General features: G+C 38.3%; 1 protein-coding gene across 9 annotated transcripts; it reads right to left on the bottom strand.

Annotated features, from left to right (window-relative positions):
* Window positions 1-5,731: 5,731 nt before the first annotated feature.
* On the bottom strand, window positions 5,732-18,038 carry LOC115625168 (synaptic functional regulator FMR1). Of its 9 annotated transcripts, none has more exons than XM_030520101.1 (12): window positions 15,765-16,127; window positions 14,985-15,083; window positions 14,618-14,894; window positions 13,191-13,240; window positions 11,785-12,105; window positions 11,554-11,719; window positions 10,392-10,459; window positions 9,704-10,031; window positions 9,511-9,642; window positions 8,971-9,448; window positions 8,830-8,904; window positions 5,732-7,964 (listed from the first exon to the last, which is right to left on the bottom strand). In XM_030520101.1, exons 3-12 carry the CDS (start codon window positions 14,666-14,668, stop codon window positions 7,525-7,527), a joined length of 2,109 nt encoding a protein of 702 aa, XP_030375961.1. In that variant the 5' UTR covers window positions 14,669-14,894; window positions 14,985-15,083; window positions 15,765-16,127; the 3' UTR covers window positions 5,732-7,524. The 9 variants fall into 9 exon arrangements, with proteins under 9 accessions (XP_030375961.1, XP_030375965.1, XP_030375962.1 ...); XM_030520105.1 differs by having other exon boundaries at window positions 15,827-16,127; XM_030520102.1 differs by having other exon boundaries at window positions 14,618-15,083; window positions 15,765-15,826; window positions 15,881-16,127.
* Between the last annotated feature and the right edge of the window lie 1,161 nt (window positions 18,039-19,199).

Raw genomic sequence — 19,199 nt, 5'->3', positions numbered from 1 at the left:
CTTTGGTTATTGTGCCATATTTTGTGTTTTGCCAGCTGACAACTGGCCAAAAACCTTTTCGATAAATTTTTTCTGACCACCCAGATACATTCTGCTGGTTAAACGAAATGTTACAAATAATCGTATACTTGCAATAGGGAAATAATACAAAACGATCAACGGGACCTTTGCATAGCTGAGCGTAACCAAGTCTTGCTTGCCTAAATTTATTAAACTTGTTTTAAAAGCTTTGAAAGGTCAATAACATTTTAAATTAATAATGTTATTTTGAATAGTATGCGGTGAGTACTTAGCGATCTTGTTTGCATTTTCTCAATGGTTTTTATATAGCTCCAGTAGTTAATGTGGTTCAGACGCTACATCTGCTTCAAGACATAGATGCTAGATACATCACTACAGACATCAGAACGATACAGAACGACCATCCCAATTGCAGAGCTTTGCTGCCCTGGTTTCGCATCGTCTTTTACTCCCTAGTATTTAATCTTACATTTCTTATTTTGTAGAAATCAAGTTTATACTCTCGCTACGTCCATGGACAAATTTAACATATATGCTAAATAAAACAATTCAATTCTATTATGTTTCATTCTACAAAGCCTCGCCTGCCTAGTCGACAAAGGAGAAGCCAAGGCAACAGCGGAGTTTGTTCCATACCCGACTGACCTCCTTTAGATTAGCCCATACAAACCATCTCAACACTGCAGGGGATCAATTATAGATGAAGAAAGTAACGTAATTGTATAATAATATTTTATAATATAATAATGACACAATTTTTGGATCGATTAATACTTCTTGGGTATTTGAACTCACGTAAAATCGAATAATCAAAATATATGTATACGACATATATGTATTGGAAACCACAAAAATGCACAAAATATGCATAAATAAAAAATACTTCACCTAAAACAACTACGCGAAAAAAATGTAATAAACCTACCATGTACTTTAGCTCTAATCTATTACCAGAGAGCTATTTTTATACCCTGTACCCAAAGGGTGAAAGGGTATACTAGTTTTATGCGAATGTATGTAACAGACAGAAGGAGGCGTGGCAGACCCCACAAAGTATATATATTCTTGATCAGGGTGACAAGCCGAGTCGATATAGCCATATCCGTCTGTCCGTCCGTCTGTATGAAAGAAAGGATCTCAGAAAGTATAAGAGCTAGAATTTTGGTATCTAGATTCTCCTAAGGACGAGTTTGTGTTTTTTCTGATTCACGATGATTTTGATGAATCATGATGATTTTGAAATTTCAAACTAAAATTTGGTAAATACATCCAGTTAGTGATAATGTGTCCGTATGTTAAGTTTCATGATTGGTCAATTCTGAAGGAAGTTTTAGCCATAAATAAAATAGCTGCCCTTGCTCTGTCCGCTGCTGTTGTTGTTGTTGCTGCTTTGGTTCAATTTTGAGCTGCATACATATACGCATATAAACACGCAGAGACACGATTCTGATGTAAGTTTATTCTTTTGAAATTTTACATAAACACTTATGTATGTGTTGAATTATATTAATGTGTTGAACATTTTAATTTAATTAAGTAAACTTTTTAAATAATTTTTTTTTTTTAATTTCCCTTTTTTGTGGAGAGTAGAGGGTATTTTACTGACGGGCTTGCTCGACTGTAGCGTTCTCTCCTGTTTTCCCGTTACTTGATTGTTGTTCATCCTCGATTTCCCAAATATTTTCATAGCAAAATAATGCAGACTTTTCTCTAACTGCATTGCACAAAAATCGAAGACCAATGTGTATTTTGACGATATATAACCCAAAATAAATCATGCTACCATTTCTTACAGCTGAAAAGGCATGGAACATTTGCCATAACTGTGATATAATGCGTGATGAAAACAAAAGGACATAGATTTGGTTGGTGCCTAAAAAGAATCCGAAGTTGGCACATTGGGCACACTGAGCGTCAAAACATGAAGTGACTAAATGTTTAAATGGGAATTAAAATGATTTTATTCAAAGATAACAGTTCTGTTAATATAGTAATATTAATAGTTTTAATTAAAAGAATGGTCTATGTTGAACTGAAAGAAGTAAGCATGGATGTGTATACGGGAAGCCAATAATATTATTTGTTCTTAAATCTAACATATTAACATTAATTTAGCATATCTAAGTACCTGTACTATTTAACATTTGTATAACTAACAAGCCCCTTTTCGAAAGGCCCCTGCATATCCATCTGTCCATCCGTCTGTCTATCGTATTACATCGAAACCATTTCAGCTTGGGTACCTGTACGTACTAAAGTAGGTTTGTATAAGATTTGTGGAAAATAAAAGAACGAAGAAAGAATCTCCGTTCCCATAAAGTATATATTTTCTTAATCAGCATTAGGAGACAAATCGATCTAGATAGTTACATTCGTCCGTCTGTCCGTCTATATGATCGCCTGGATTTAGCCTTTTAATAATACATATATCTGAGAAAACATTTTATTAAACGAAAAATGAAGTTTCATCCTAATCGGTCATCTAAAGCAATTGTCCTTTCTCGGTCTCAGGAGAATCTGTATACCAAGTTTGGTTATTCTAGCTCTTATACTTTCGGAGATCCTTGCGTTCATACAGACAGACAGACGGACAAACGGACATGGCTATATCGACTCGGCTTGTCATGCTGATCAAGAATATATATACTTTGTGGGGTCTACCAAGCCTCCTTCTGTGTGTTCCATGTGCACTCGCACAAAACTAATATACCCTTGTACCCTTTGGGTACAGGGTATAAAAACAATTTCATTTTTTATCTAATGTTTTAATTCTGAAATTAATTAGAGATAATCAACAAACCAAATAATTTTACACAACGAATAAATTTCCTTTTCGACCTGACTTCTCTAGTTCTACATTGAGGACGTAAGAACCATTTGTTACCTAAACCAAACTTTGCACACATAATTTATAATAATAATAATCTACTGTTGTTTAAAATTTTATTCAATTCTGTCAATTCTAAGAAACGTTATTAGCGAAACAAATTCTCTACAGTACAACCCCCACAAACTGCAGCAACAAGTTCGCTCTTCTTCTTCCTCTTTTTGCTGCTCCTTTGGGCGTATATAACTCAGTGACGGAAGTTTACCTGGGTACAGGGTATTACACTGTCGGGCTTGCTCGACTGTAGCGTTCTCTCTTGTTTACCCTGTACCCAGATAAAACATATGCTAGTAGTGTATTGCAGTGTAGAGAACCATGTTTTCCAGACAGCCATTTGGATTTTCTTTTACTTTTCGCATAAAGCCGCTCTTCCAGATCCGTCCAAATTTTGTTGGGAGCTTATTAGCCCTCATCGGCCAACAGATTTTCGTTTTTTTTCTAGCATTCAATGATACCCTGCACCGTAGAGCAACTCACACCTACGAGCTCAGTTATTTTTCGTTGACTCATTCCATTTTTATAATGGATGAGCAATATTTTCCGTCGCTATACGACGACCCAGTACAAAAATGCCGATTTAAATTTTTGTAAAAAAAAGCAGGGACTGTAATCATTATGTGATACTATATAAACTACAAAATAATGATTACTTTTTCATTTTATTCATTATCTGGCAATACAATGATTAATTATGAGTTATAATTTACAACAATAATCATTATTTTGGAGCAAAAATATAAAAATCATAAAATAATAAGTTTTATTTTTTATTCAAAAATAAACGTCAAGTTGTATATTTTCCTTATTCGTAGAGAATGAGGACAAAATTATATAGTATATAGTATTCTTGAACTAAGGAAACTACGTGAAAAAAAAAAATTACAGCATATTGTCAGAACTCAAGAAAAATAATTTGTTTTCGATTCACCATTCCGTTTTGTTATAAGAAGGAGCAATGCTAGAAAATTCTTAAACACGCTCAATTTATTTGAAATAAATAGATACAAATCTGCGTTTAAATAATGTTAAACAATCTGTGAGTCAATGTACATTTCATTTTATTTGTTTCAATCAACAAGCATTGTGAGAGTTTAGAGAGACTGGAAGATACCAAAATATGTCATTCAGAGTGCCGTACGATGGGTTGGTCTTCCATGGACCTCCTTCCCTTTATACCATCCGCTTACAATTTAATGCCTTGACCGCCGATCTCGTCGAAAGCCAAAATTACAACACAACCCTTTGATCATTTCCACCACCACTCACATTTCTACGAAATTATTTAAATTATCCCGTTATGCATGTAATATTTTAAACATATTTTTACTAATAATAATATTATAGATAATACAACTTTCTAATGAACGTATATGTACCTGTACATGGAAGCATGGTTAATTTTTTTAATGGCCTTTGCTTTAGACAATGATTGACTTTTAATTTCAAGATTACCCCATTCCAATAGAATTTCGGAATTTAATTCCTCATTATTTGCAACTACCTGTTTTGTATTTGTATTAAATGATTTTAAATAAGGTCCCAAAATTGATTTTAATTTGGTGAACGAGATAGCGCTGAAGAAACAACAGAGAGCTGTTTTCTGAAATCCTTGAGTGTTTGGTCAACTCCCGTAGAGCCAGTTCAAATGCCCTTTTTTGACGAATTAGTACTTTTGCTTAGAGATGTTAACTTTACCATCACATTCAGATATCGTTTAAAAGCTGCCCTATTCAATTTCATAATTATTGCGGTATTTTAAGATGCACGTATTCCGTATTTTCAAGTCAATGTTTAAGCCAGAAGTCCAACAATTTTAGGAAAGAACGAAAGGCCAACTCCAACTCCGCTATACTGCCGGTCCAAACAATAAGTTTATTTAAGGAGCTATGAAAATAGTAGCTTTAGCCATCGAGCACTTCAAATGAACTTTTATTTTCTGAGAACACCAAAAAATAACCGAATCCAAATCACAAACTATTGTCTTAAATTAAAGTTAAATAACAGTAAACGCTATATTTGATCATTTCTATGGGAGTAATATCCCCAGATTATGCGGCGATTTCATTACAAGCCGAGATTGTGAATTCTCGATTGCTCACCTTTTCAAAGAAATGCAAATCAACTCGTAAAATGTATTAAAGAAGAAGAAGAATCATTAAAGAAGCTTTGTACCAAGTGGGCCCAAGTGTAAGTAAGAACTATGTAGATAATTGTCAGAAAAATATTGCTATGTTCATGTTAATGATGACTTTATTAGGAACAAGGTAGGCGCGTCTTCCGGGCATTATAAGACTTCAATTTAAAATATTGTAGATAGGCCTAGCTTAATTTCTCTTGTGGAACATAGAAAGTGTAGTCCATTTTATTAAAATATAATTTTCAACATTCTTATTTGTTTTTTCATGCTCAATATTAAAATAATTATTAAATAAATAAACCAGGATTTTGGGAAAAAAACATCCGCTTCGCCTTTTAATCAGTCTTGAGGCTGCCTTCAGCGCTAGCCGAATCGCTTAGGGCGGTATGATTAGCTCAACCTATAGAGTTATTCCATTGGACGGCCCGCTCCTAGATCTACAATGGATTTTTAAAAGCGCCCTCTCGAATCCCTTATCCCAGAAGGAGCTGGCACTACTACCACATTCCACATTGCAACATTGTAATAAAATGAGGTTGAAGTAAATTCGAAGGTTTTTTTTTGTTTTTATATGTATAAATTTTAAATTAATAAAATTTACTCGCTATATTTCTATTCATTATAAGTTCATCTTCATATAAATAATCATTTAATTCGCACAATAATCATTTCCATTCCTTTTTAAATTATTGTTATTATGCTCTCTGTGTACTTTTATTTGAATTACACAACATTATTTTTATTTATCGTATTTTATCATTACCATCGTTCTCATCTTTTGTTTCGTGTTTCAGCTTACAAAATATTGACATGTTCTTCAAACAAATGAGAAGAGTTATATATTATATTTGTAATTATCTTTCTTCTTGTTTTAATTGCTGTTGCTGCATTTTTCATGTTCTTATGTGATTTATCAGTTTTTTTTTTCGCTTAGTTCTTTTCTTGTTGTAGTTTCTTGCTTCGTAATGTGAATTCCTTTTATTTTAACTAGTTTGTATTATATTTAAGATTTCTATCATGGTGTTATTTTTACGCTTTTATGTTGATTGTAGTTCCTTTTGTTTCGCTCCAGCCACTTATGCTGTCTACTTGATGCTGTTGTTGTTGCATTTAATAATTTAAGAGTATTAAATAGAGGACTAATAAGTTAGTATACGCATGGTAGATGTTGGCAAATTAAAATTATGATTTAAATAAAATGTTATGCATTTGTTGGCCTCCCTTTCCTCAGTTGCCTGTAAGTTTTAATGTACGTATCTATGTATGAGCGAGCATGTGTGTATGATGTATGTACGTGTGTGTGTGTGAAAGTGTTTTATGATAGTAATAGTTCAATAAATACAAGGTTATACAAATAAAACGGGAGAGATAAGAGGATGAGAGAGGACTTGCGATCCTCAAATGTAACAAAATGAAAACATCAACAAAAAGCACAAGTCGATTTTTTTCCAGCAATATGGTTCATTGCCTGGTTTTGAAACAAACCATTTGTTTCCTTTTAAACACCAAGTTGTTAGAAGCGTGCCATTGCATGAAACTAAGCAATAATAATACAAAACGTTCATATTTTAAAGAAAATTAGAGTATAATAAATGATAACCGCCATTTGTAGTTACGTTTGTTTTTGATGTCGGCACGAATTATACACAGAAAACTAACTAACTGCACGATTCACCACAATATATAAAAAAAAACAACAATCATAATAGTGAATTTTTTATTAGACGCTAGAAACTTTTCAAGTTGGCGATAACTGCGCTTTTAAAGCGCATTTCCTTCCTCTTTTGTTTGCTGTAATTGCAATTGTAAAACTACTCTAATAATGCTCAGTAAATGTTACTTTACACATTATTTCATTAGTTTTGTTTGCAGTAGATTTTACTTTTTTACGTTTATACATATTTTCATACATAAATTACTCCTTTTGATTGTTTTTTTTTTTTAAGTTTTGTATTTTTTTAATTAAAAATTGTAAAGCCTAGGCCGGCCGTGAAACAACAGCGCATAGGTTTTTTGTGTATAATTCGTAATCATCTGCGTGTAGGCGTGTGTGTATGTGTGTGTGTGTGAACGTGTAGATGTAGATGTGGGTGTGTGTTTGTGTTGTTAGTATGTATATGCTTTTACAGTTATTACATATTTTTCATATATATTTATATATGCATGTTGGTTTAGTTACTCGAATAGTTATGCAAACATTTTAATTGCAACGCCTACGTTCCACATTCATGCTATCTGTGTTTGTGTTGGTTGCTGCTGTTGTTGTTGCGATCTGTTGTGATTTGTTGTCCTGGCGTTGCTGTTGCTGTTGCGATTGCTGATGCTGTTGTTGTTCGGTTGAGACGACATTAACATTATAATTTATTTTACTGTTTGCTTGCTTGCTGCTTCTTTTTTGTCCGCTGCGCGCACAACTTAATGTTTCCTGAACAATGCCATGTTGTGTTTGCTGTCGCTCCTGTTTCTTGGCTGACACCCTTTACGACGTCCCATTGACGAGCGCCTCCTTCTTTATGTTGTCGGTCAGCTGCTGCTGCGATGGCGTCGCATGTTGCTCATTGTGGTTGTTCCGATTCTTGTTGTTGCGACGCGGTTTCGATTGCTGCTGCGGCTGCGGCTGTGGCTGTGGCGCTTGCGACTGTGCCTGTGGCTGCGGTGGTTGTTGTGGCTGGGAGCCCGCCTGCTGCTGCTGTTGCTGCTTCTCACTGTTCCGCAGCGTCTCCTTGCCGCTCGACTGTTTTGGGCGTTCGGACGAATTGGCCGCGGCGGTCGCGTTGCCGCTGCTCTGTTTGTTATCTGATGCATTAACAGGCGCTTTGTTCAACTGCGACTGCGAAGGCGGCTGCTGCTGCTGTTGTTGTTGCTGCTGCGGCGGTGGCTGCTGCGATTTGCTGTTGTTATTGGCCACACCACCGTTTGCTGCAATGACATGAGATAACCAATAAGGGTCAGAGTTTTGCAACTAAGAGATCGATTGCCTCAATTACTAAAGCTATCATCTATGTTTTCATTGACATACCATCCGCATACCATACTCCTCAGTTCGTGAGCTGGTCGTTTCTTAGACCACGAACATCATTCGTTGCACTTTTATCAATGATATCCCACTACCCTGACGCCATTGCCTTCTAATGTTTATCTCAATCGTTGTATATTGTGTATGTCATCAATGTTAAAGAGAGTTAAAAAGTCGCACTTCAACACATAAACTAAACTGTTATTGGCTAAGATAAATTGTTCTACAAAGTATTTATTATGATGTATGATGATTTCCATGAATTTTCATAAAATTATATACAAGTATTATGATGGCATAAGGTATTCTCGTAATCGTCCTTCGTTTTGTTCGTATCGGATTTCCGGAAGAGTAGCTTTTATTTCAACGTCAGAAATTTCTTCGGCTTATAGGCTGTGTTTTCATTGCTGCTTAGCTCAATTTTAAAATAATTGGCCCTGTTCCCGAAAAAAATGGTGTGTTCCAAATTCACTTTGTAGGTGAATTTCTCTAGAAACATTCCAAAATTATTTGGAATTGAATTCGTGTCACTTGAAAAGGGGGGAATGTTAAACGGAAATACTCCCGGTTTTATCTTTAAAAAGGCTTTTAAACGGAGCCATTTTTACATTTTATTAAACAAACACACAAAGGCCATAAAGAAAATAAATTCAAAACCTGTTAAGTTCTTGACCAAATATCACAGGCAATGTTCCAACAATCTAACATCTTACTTGTTCCGATAGTCATACCGGGTGTGGGAACCGTGGGAATCTTATTCATACTCACTGTTGCTTGGCCCATTATTGTTTTTCTGCCTTCTGCGCCTTCTCGAGCTTCCCTCGTATGACGAGTTACTGTCCGCTGTGTGAAGTAAAAAAATATCGTTTAGTCAGCTTACCCGCTGTTGAAGCTCGACTCATCGCTTACCTCGCTCCACGCTGCTCACTTCACGCGTTTCACGTACATCCTCGCTGTGGTTGTGGTGGTAGTCGCGTCCATTCTGCTCGTTGCGCGGTGGCCGACGATTGATGCCGCGTCTGTCATTGCCACCGCGATAGTTTCCACCACCGCTGCCGGCGCCGCCGCCCCCACGTTCATTGTAGCGCTCGCGCTGATGATCGCCGCGGGAGTTGTAGTCATCATCGTCTCGACGGCCCTGATGGTAACGCTGGTTTAGGCCATTGCCGCCACCACCGCCACCGCCAGTTGCGCCGCGTCCGCGTCCACGGCCGCGCGGACCTACGTTACCTCCGCGTTGTGAACGCACAGACTCGATGTCGCTACTGTAGCCACGTTCGGAACGCCGAGATACGGGGAAGCTTTGTGTGGAGCCCATGGAGGACTCTTGTATGGCGCGCAGCTGCTGATCGATCTCCAATTTTTCCTGACGCAACTGTTCCACTTCCTAGAACATTAAACTGTCAGCGTATTCACACAAAATTAGGCCACTGGAGCTCATTTACATACCTTCAGGTGGGACAAGTGATATTCCAGCAGCACTTTGGCATTAGAAATACTCTCGACGGTGCCAATGAACACAAACGGTACGTGCGCCAACTCTCGTGGTATATTATGATCCTGTTCATCATCGCCAGCGATCTGTCAGAGGACGCGGCAGCAGTTAAGCTTAGTCTGCCACATGATAGGTTACAATACTCACAGCACTCACCTTGATTCGAAACACGCCACTCTTGTCTACAATTTCCTGTATGATGCGCCCGTTCTTGCCAATCACCTTGCCCACCAGCTCTCTCGGCACCTGAAAGAATTCCTCGGCATATTCGAGCATCGCACGGGCACGCTGCACCGACTCCTCGGTCTCGCCGCTTATCTTAAATGTGCAGGACTTTTCCTCCAGCTCAATATTAGTGACGCCGACCAGCGTGCGTGCTGCTTGTATATTCGAGCCGTGCGAGCCAATGGCCAGGCCCATGAGATCCTCACGCACAGAAAATTCCTCAATGAAGTTGCTGTGAATGACAGGGCCGCTAGTATGTCAAATAAATGCTTAAGAATGCATGAAAATGTCGTTATTGAAAGAAGCTCTAGCAGGCTATCCACCAAAGTCGTGATTCCTTAAGTTGGACAGAATTCTGGTCACGATAAACCAGTTTTACTTTAATAATAATTTTGGATTCATTTGCTCAAGCTGTGTTTTCTTTACTTTGGAAAAATATTTATTATTTTAGTTTAGTTCAAAGCAATGAATACCAGCTTAAGAAACTTTATTATTTTGGTATAATTTAATAAATTCAGTGTTTACCAAATTTCACCAGGAATAGCACTGCGAACGTCTTTCATACTATGATATATTTTGATGGTTTTCAGTCTTATATGCGTGCACTTACCCACGACTCATCAGTTTGGTCGTTTCAAGCTGGCGAGCGGCCTCTTCAGTCCTTTTCAAGAGCATAACCTGCATAAAAAGAAATACAGAAAAATTAAAAATATTTTGCATTTGCAGTTGTACATTAAACAAGAGAGAACGCTACAGTCGAGCAAGCCCGACAGTGAAATACCCTGTACCCAGGTAAACTTCCGACACTGAGGTATATCGATCGTATTGGCGACCGTGAGTGTCCGGTCAAGAGAGCTTTCACTGTATATAATTACTGCACTGATAAAAATAGATTAAAATGGATTATGACTTTGTAGGGAACGGCGAAATGTAGTCGTTATAACCGATAGTCGTAAACGATTTATTTTAAACGACAAAGTACAGCTACCAAATTAAATCCATAAGTAGTCATCGGAATTTTGTCGTTCTCACCGACATGTCGTGATAAGCGATGACATTATAGACTATTTGGACTGTAAATCATTTGGGTCGTTATAAAGCGGGATAAGTACCAACTCTGATTACGATATTTTAATAGGCAGAAATTTATTTTCCTAAAAGGGCTTTTTCAACCGATCCTTACAATTATTTTTAATGTACTTGTTTTGTGGTTATGAATGACAAAATTCTACACAAGAAGGCTTAGTGCGGACAATTCTATATCATCCGTTTTTCATAATGAGATAAGGTATTAAACCATAAAACGGGTTAGCTCCCCTCCTTATGCATGTCCCAAACACCTAATCCCATTTCACTCCTTGGCCACGGGGATAGTTTTAATTAAAGATTCATTGGTCACTATTCTAAGTATTACTAAATTCGAAGTACAATATAGCTTTTGTGTTGCTTCGGCCGTTACTAAAATTTACAGCTAGTTCGTGTCTGGTAGTACCCGATGACAAAAAGTTAGAGCATATCTAACCTGCTCACTATCTTAATGGGCTGAGTTTGTAGCTGATTATCAAATGATATATTTTCAGATTAGCTTCAAAAATGTAACTTATGCCATGTCAAGATTATTTAGCATTCATTTTTAATGCCAAAATATATAACGATAAAAAATTAAGCCTCAACCTATTGCAATAAAGTTCGTGAGTTTTATGATCAGCAATTGAATAAAATATGTAGATGCTTTTAAGTGGGTCAGTGGTTTTAAATGAAGAGACGTTTACCTTTTGTGAGAGATTACGAAAATGCATATCCTTGAGCATGCTAGCGCGTTTCTGAGTGTGATCCCACTTGGAGATCACAATCAATGCGTCCAGTTCACGACTGTAATTACAAACGCCCGCGTCGATTGTTCGCTGAAACTCCTTGTGTATGCCATCCTTCTGAGCTCTGTTAGGGAGGAGGAGTCACGAGCTAGCCATGTTCTCATATTATAGGCTTTATTTTATACTCACTCTTCGCGCAATTCTTCGGGTACGGGCAGCGTGAACTGGAAGAACGATTTTGGCGTGATTGGCGGATTCTGGTTCTTTGCGCGCAGTCTGCCCAACTCACAGATCTCGGTGTAGGGCGTCTCAAAACCAATGTACGCGACTGCGCAGATGTCTGCTTTGAGCATTTTGATGATGGCCACCCACCAGCCGCAGGTCTCGCGCTCGTTTGTGCGCGTGAACACCTCCACCTCCATGCCTTCCTCGAAAATAGGCGCAGATTCTCCCACCTCATCGGGCGGTAGGCGCACGTTTCCGAATGGATATTTCAAGACCTCGGGAACGCTAAAGCAAGAACAAAAAACAAACATAAATTAGCACAAATGCGTATACAATGCTAACAAAGTAATTAGAATGCCTCAACACTGAACATCTCGACTCGCTGATTATGAAGCGAAAATCTGCGGACAGGTGTTTTATGCTGCAGCTGCGGCGTCAACATCGGCAGCACGCATCGTGGCGTCATCAGCATCTGGCTCATTGCCAAGCGTTGGACGTTGAGCAAAGTACGCTGAAGCACGCGGGTGGGGGCGTGTGAGGACACAGATAGCTCCGTTAACAATCGGAAATGCAATACAGTGAACACTCTGCTGTATGCGCTGAACACTAAATTTAGTGCCGGCAGCTGCTTAGCTCAAAGAATCGCATACAATACATACAAAAAGAAAACTAAAAATTTGTTCCAAAAATGTCACCAAAAATGCAGCACCAATGCCGATGGCGGCTAGCAAAACAACAAACAACAGCAGCATGGCACAAAAAAAATTCAGAAAAATGGTTTCTTTCCGCGGTTAAAAATAGTTTCCTGTTCTGTTGCTGCGCCGCCGTTGCCCATTGGCTGTTTGCTGGCTGGGACTAGCGTCGTCATTGCTGCTGCTGTCTGCTGCTGCCAATGCTTAGTGGCATTTGTCGTTGACACTTGACAGTTTCGGCCAGCGACACTCTAGACACAGTTATTGCCTTTGAAAAGCTGCCACTGGGCGGACAGTCAGTCAGGGAGTCAGTGAGAGCCCCGCCATTATTTCCTCCCTAAGCTGCAGCACTATTTAGCAAGTAGCGCCAAATTAAACGTTGGTGCGGCCTGCCCACCATTCCGCCAACCCGACAATCCGAACAGCCTTGTCCACCAGCCTATCGTCTGTAGTCTCAGCATAAATGATGCGCGTGCAGCAATCTCTAATATTGCTTTAATGCTTTCGCTTATTCTAGCTGCCTGTATTGTCTGCCAAAATACAAACTACAACAAAAGCAATGTAAGACACTGCTGTCTCATTATTAATTGTTGCAAATTAGTTGCAAAATAACTTTTTTTTTTTGTTGGTGACTCTGTTGCTTTTCTATTGTTGGCCTGTCTGCTTGCATGAACTTACCCGTCCACATCAACGAACACGCCATCATCCCCGACAGCTGTCACCTGGCCCTGTTGTTGTTGCCGTTGTTGTAGTCGTCATTGCGGTTGTTATTGTTGGAACAGCACATCAAGGAGCATTGCGTTGGAGGAAAAAAGAAAAACGCGTTAATTAGTATGTTTTTTTTAATATGTTCTCATCCATATAGACGCAATGAAGTAAAAGAAACGAAAAATCAACAATAAAATAAAAATGTGCACGTTGATAGGGCCGAAACCTTATCGCGAAAGCTAGCCAAGTGCACGCTGATTCATCAACAAATGTCAAGGGTGGCTCGCTAAATGGCAATCGGGAAGTTACACCGAAACTTCTCGAATTTAACTCGGTTAAGCACTGCAAGAACGATAAATATTTGCATTGTCACAGAAAGAAATACATATCTCGATGCAAAGATAAATACTCGTATGTACATACATATTTACATATGCACTGTTCGCTTGGAACCAAATTCATATTCATGCCAGGCTGAAATGCCAATGGTTCAAGCGTGAAAAATCTTTCGACAGTAAGCGAGCCTAAATAGCAGTGGCATTCCTTCTTTGCACTTCTAAAATATAAAAGAAAACCATATGTGTAATGGTTGAAAAAATGCGATAGCTCCAAATGAGATGGAATACTTGGGAGTACTAATAATAGATGTTCTATAATTAGATTTTATTTTCTGGTGAGAGATCTTTGGCTACCAGGATCAAGCTTTTCTACATACATATGCATGTACATACATATGTACAAAAATATATAATCTGTAAAAGTAAAGATGGCGATTCTGCATTTATATTTCATTACAGAATAATATCATCTTGCGAAAACAACACCTCCTAGATAGATATGTATGTATATATGTAGGACGTATGAATTCAGCCCAAATCCTCAATACGCTCACTTTTATTCGGAACTTCACTTGCAAAAATAAAACGGGTAATCACACAAACATCGAGTTCGCAACATTTTTGATAAAGCAGCGAAGAAACGAAATGATGACAGATGAAGGCGCTGACGCTGGCGAAGGCTTGGATGTGCATAAGTTGAAGAAGCGTCAACAGCAAAAAACAACTCTGCGGAGCAGTAGCGGCAGGCACGCGCATACTCACACACACGCAGTGACGCAGGCAGAGACGCGCGCGCATGCCACACAGACACCCCCTCATGCAGCATTGTGCGCCACTACCTATGATTGTGTGTGAGTGTGCATGTGTTTGCGCGATACTCCACTCAACTAAATATTGTTATTTATAGAAATAAAGCTAAAATTGACGAAATTAGAAACTGCGCCGACTGTCCTACCCGTTGCAACAGCAGTTGGCTAGCATGCAACGACTGACCTAGCGCGACCACAACACCGACAGCCACCTATCCATTGACCAAGAACCGATATTTTTCCGACTCACCTTATAGAAGGCGCCATTCTCGAGCCTCACTTCGACCATTAGATCGTCCATTTTGTTGTTGCCGTCAACGCTGCCGCTAATTTTGCGATCGTCACTGCCGCTGCTTCTGTTGTTGTGAATCGATGTTGGCGCTGTCGCTGGCGTTGCCGCTGCACTTTCTCTGATGCTGTGCTGTTATGTGGTTGTTGTTGTCGCAGGCGATAGTGTTGTTGTTTCCGCTGCGTGTTACAACCGCCGGCGTGGCCTACTCTCTAATTACGACACGACCAAGAAGAATCTGACGATTAATTCGATTCGTCGGGAAGATATTGTTTACGTTAGTGTTGATATTAAACAGTAGCAGTGGCAAGTGCAAATGGCAACACACCCACAGTGGCAGAAGAACGACAGTATCCTTAAAGCTCCTAATTCCGTTGATTTTGCTTTGTTATCAGTCTTTTGCACTTTGTTGCTGCTGTTGCTTTGTCTGGAACAAAACAAAAGAAATAGTGGTTTCAACAACAAATTCAGAATGAGTTCAAATTTTTACAATATATAGAGTGCAGGGCAATTAAAATACTCTGAAGTTATTTTCACCGGCAGAGTGGGTGATTTTATATCAAGTAAAACACAAAAACAGTAGTAGGTAGGAGTAACAAATGCAGCGGCCCAACGTAACGTCAACGAAAGGCAGGCAGCGCACATTTACCGGCTGCTTCTTCTTTATTCTATAGCCGCCTTATTTCTTTTTTCACACCACCTTCAGACGCGTGTGTGCTCCCGCTCTCACACAGACAGACAGAGCAACTGACAGCAGCGGAGCCGCCGAAACGCTTTTCCAATAAGAATGTCATACACACGCACGTCACTTCACTCACACATTCATGCGGTCGCACACGCACATGCCGATTTTACATATCAAATTTACACATAATTTCCACTTTTGGGGCGCCGTCCGTCCCTCCTATCAAATTCTGCCAATCTCCACACTTCGACTCTTTCTTATAAAACCTAACAATTCCACATTGCCCGTGCGTAGCACAGAATTCTCTTTTCTTTTGCTGCACATACGCGGTCGCAGTCGCGGCCGCAGTCGAAAAGAAAAAATGCAAAGAAAACCGATTCACCGCTGAAATATGATGAATGGTGTAAAAACTTGTGCACTTACGTTTGCCCGGCTGTTCCCTGTGTCCAATTCGATTGGCAAATCCGTTAAAAACTCTAACTAACCTTTTAAAAATCAAAAATATATAGCTGTTCTCTCTTCGTTTTGCTTTTGCTCACTGTTCCAAATGCAGTGCTGCCAATAGTCATGGATGTCCAATGCAGTGCTGCCAGTTGGCTGGCGTTGCCATGCAGATCTTATGTACGTTCACAATAGATATCGCCAGAGCTGCCACGATTGCTAGAGTCTGCCAGCGTTACCCTTCTGTACGCTGTGCGTTAATTTAAAATTTATTTGTTGCGAAGGTAACGAGGAATACAAAATGAATATTAGTATAAATAGTTAATAAACGTGAATTTGAACTTGTAATATTATGAAGTACTACTATAAGCTGACTAAATTCATTTCCTAGTTATAAATTTGTATAAATCCTTTTACCATGTCTTCTTTGACTTTTCCAGTTGCACACTTTCTTGCGAGTGTTACTTAATTAATTTAATTACTTGTCAGGCGTTTAAATTCGCATAAAATCACATGGTGCGCGCTATTCAATTAAAGTTGATTCGTTTTCAATTTAGTAAAATTGCCAAATAATGCTGTCGCATCATATTGTGCTACAAGTATATATGGTATGGCGCCTCTGCCTTTGTCCAGTCGCACACATTTGCCCTGAGTGCTGACCGTTTTATTGGATTGCTCGTTAATGTAATTGTAATTATTATTGCAGTTAGTGTCCGTATGTCGGTATGTTGTGGACAATGGTCGCTATTTATCATATGATGTTTTATGCTCGTGCATGGCTTCACCCCTCCTCAATGAATCTATTCACTATGCGTCGCGTGACGTTGCAGCGCTGTGCAAATGTTGTTGTTTGTTTTGCATATACTGAGTATGTATGGATATGTACTTATATGGTGTTTATAAACATATGAATGTGTCTACCCCATTCTGATTGGCGATAAAATTTCAAAAGGTGCAGTTGCAGCGCTTTACAATTTTGCCCCCCTTTCAATTGCAATTAAATTTATTTATTAAAAATGCCAGCGCTCAGGCAAATGAACTGTCATAGTAATGACAAATCGTAAGTGCCGCTAGGTTTCTTCTCACCACACGCGAAATTGCTATTTGCTTGGTAAGTTTATTTATTTGGCCATTTTAACTGCAAACTTGAAGGACATGGAAAAAAGTTAATTCGAGCAAAGGACAAGGTTCAAAAGTTAGCAGGGGAAAAATGTAAAGAATCTCGATGTAATCAGGTATGTACATATATATCTACTATATAAATAGCACATATCTAAGTTTGTTATCTATTCTATGGGATATACATATGTATGTATGTATGTATATACATATATACAGATATGGTGAAGTTGGTCGAATACATAGGTATCAGTTATTAAGGGCCCACATAAAATATTTCATATGCACAAAATTTCAGCAATTAATTATAAAATCAATTATGGATCTTTTTACTTTTTCGTGTTCTAAAAAATTATTTGTTGGGTTGTATTTTCATACCAACTAGTGTTAAGTTAGGCAGAAAATTTTCTATTAGCTGATCACAACTCATCAGATCAGAAGTGCTAGGCGAATTTGTTTAAACAGGAAGGTATATACGGCGAATTTAAAAAAATTAACACACTCCCGACAAATTCGATCAATTCGAACCTGATATAACATTAGTCTCAATATGATGTGTACATACATATATTAATTTGTAAATTATTGACTAAATACAGTCGGACAGACTATGAACAAGTATTTGAATAGGTTGCGGTGGATGACACTTCTTCTAATTATACAATTATTTTCAACGATCTAGTGTACAGTCTATACAGTCTACAGGTATGTGCATACATAATATATCCCCCGTACATACATACATATACCCAGTCAACCTCCCTGTAATCACGACAATTTGTTCAAAAAATCGCAGTGCAATGGAAACAAAAAGTATATTACATTAAATCAGATAACTATAAATTGCCAGCCGTGTTGACAGCAATTACTGTCAAGAGCGCCAAAAGCGATTTGTACCGGAAATGCATTTCATGGAGGGTATGCAGCGGCGAGTGATTAATTTTGTACTTTTTTATAGCGGCAGGTAGATTCGTATATACATATATGTACGTACAAGTATATACTTATAAAACCAGCAGCTCCAACGCCTACTTTTGCACTAGTTTTTTTTCCATGGCTCCACCATTTTATTTTTTAAACAAACTATTTCGGAGGCAAATGGAAACTCACCAGTTAGCAGGCTTTCCTATTTAAATAAATATGAACTATTTGCTTTCAATTATTAAAATTGTTAACATAAAATTTAAGAAACAAGAAATGCCGAATAATATAAAACATGTACCTACTTATGTGTTGGCCTACAATAAAAGCTGCTGGCACGTTATGGGCAGAGACTACACATCCATTTATAAATTATTTTAGAGCTTTGTATTCGGATGTGGCCATGGGACCAGCTTTAAAAAATATGAATTCGCAATGGAAACGGATTTACAAAAGTTATGCAAGCTATAATAAAACATCTCGAGCGGAGTAATGAGTAGGGCTCGAATTCCGCTCATTCTTGAGCTCACGCTCATGTACTGCATACGCTCATGTGCTGCTCATGCTCGAATGGATAATGTGTGCCACAGCACTGTGCAGAATGTGTGCAGCCCATTGCAAAAGCAGCAGCTAGGCACATTCTGCACACGAGCATGGGCAGCACATGTGCAGTCAAATATTTGCGAAAGGGGTAGCAGGCTTGAATAAACTCAGCTAGCAAATTAATTTGTGTAAGTTGTAAGTGGACAGAAATATCTAAAACGCCACATTTTGCTGAGCCAGTCAAGGATTTGGTATAGTGGGGTCTGCCACGACTCCTTTTGTTTTTATAAAAGCTAAACTGAGTTATAGAACATGCTTTAACCACACGGCTATAGGTATATACATATAAGATTAACAAAGTAAAGTACTGCACAGTTATGTTTTGATGAAAGCCGATAATGAGTCACTTAGACAATCTGAACCACAATAACGATAAAGATATAGTTCAAAGTAATATGCTACCATTTTTTAGTGGTTTTGATGGTCGTGAGTCACCTAGACATTCGGAACCAAAATAACGATAAAGATACAGTGAAAACTCCCTTGGCCGGACAAGAGGATATTTAGATTTTGCTCATTTGAATTGATTTTTCTTGAGGCAATTAAACTAAAATGACATTATTGAATTGAAATTTTACCCTACGGGCACTGGGTATAATAATAGTATTTATTTTCCTTTTGCAAATAATTAAATAACAACAACAATTAGTGCACAAAAAGCGGAAGTTATAGGGTATTTTACTGTCCTCTTGTAGTAGAAAGAAATACGTGTAAGTCGTTAGATATGGAACGAAACTGAAAAATACGGATGTTCAAACTTAGTGAAGAGAATCA

This window comes from Scaptodrosophila lebanonensis, unplaced genomic scaffold (assembly GCF_003285725.1).
Source record: "Scaptodrosophila lebanonensis strain 11010-0011.00,11010-0021.00 unplaced genomic scaffold, SlebRS2 tig00000072-arrow-pilon, whole genome shotgun sequence".
Lineage (NCBI taxonomy): Eukaryota > Metazoa > Arthropoda > Insecta > Diptera > Drosophilidae > Scaptodrosophila > Scaptodrosophila lebanonensis.
This window is presented reverse-complemented; position numbering and strand designations above follow the sequence as displayed.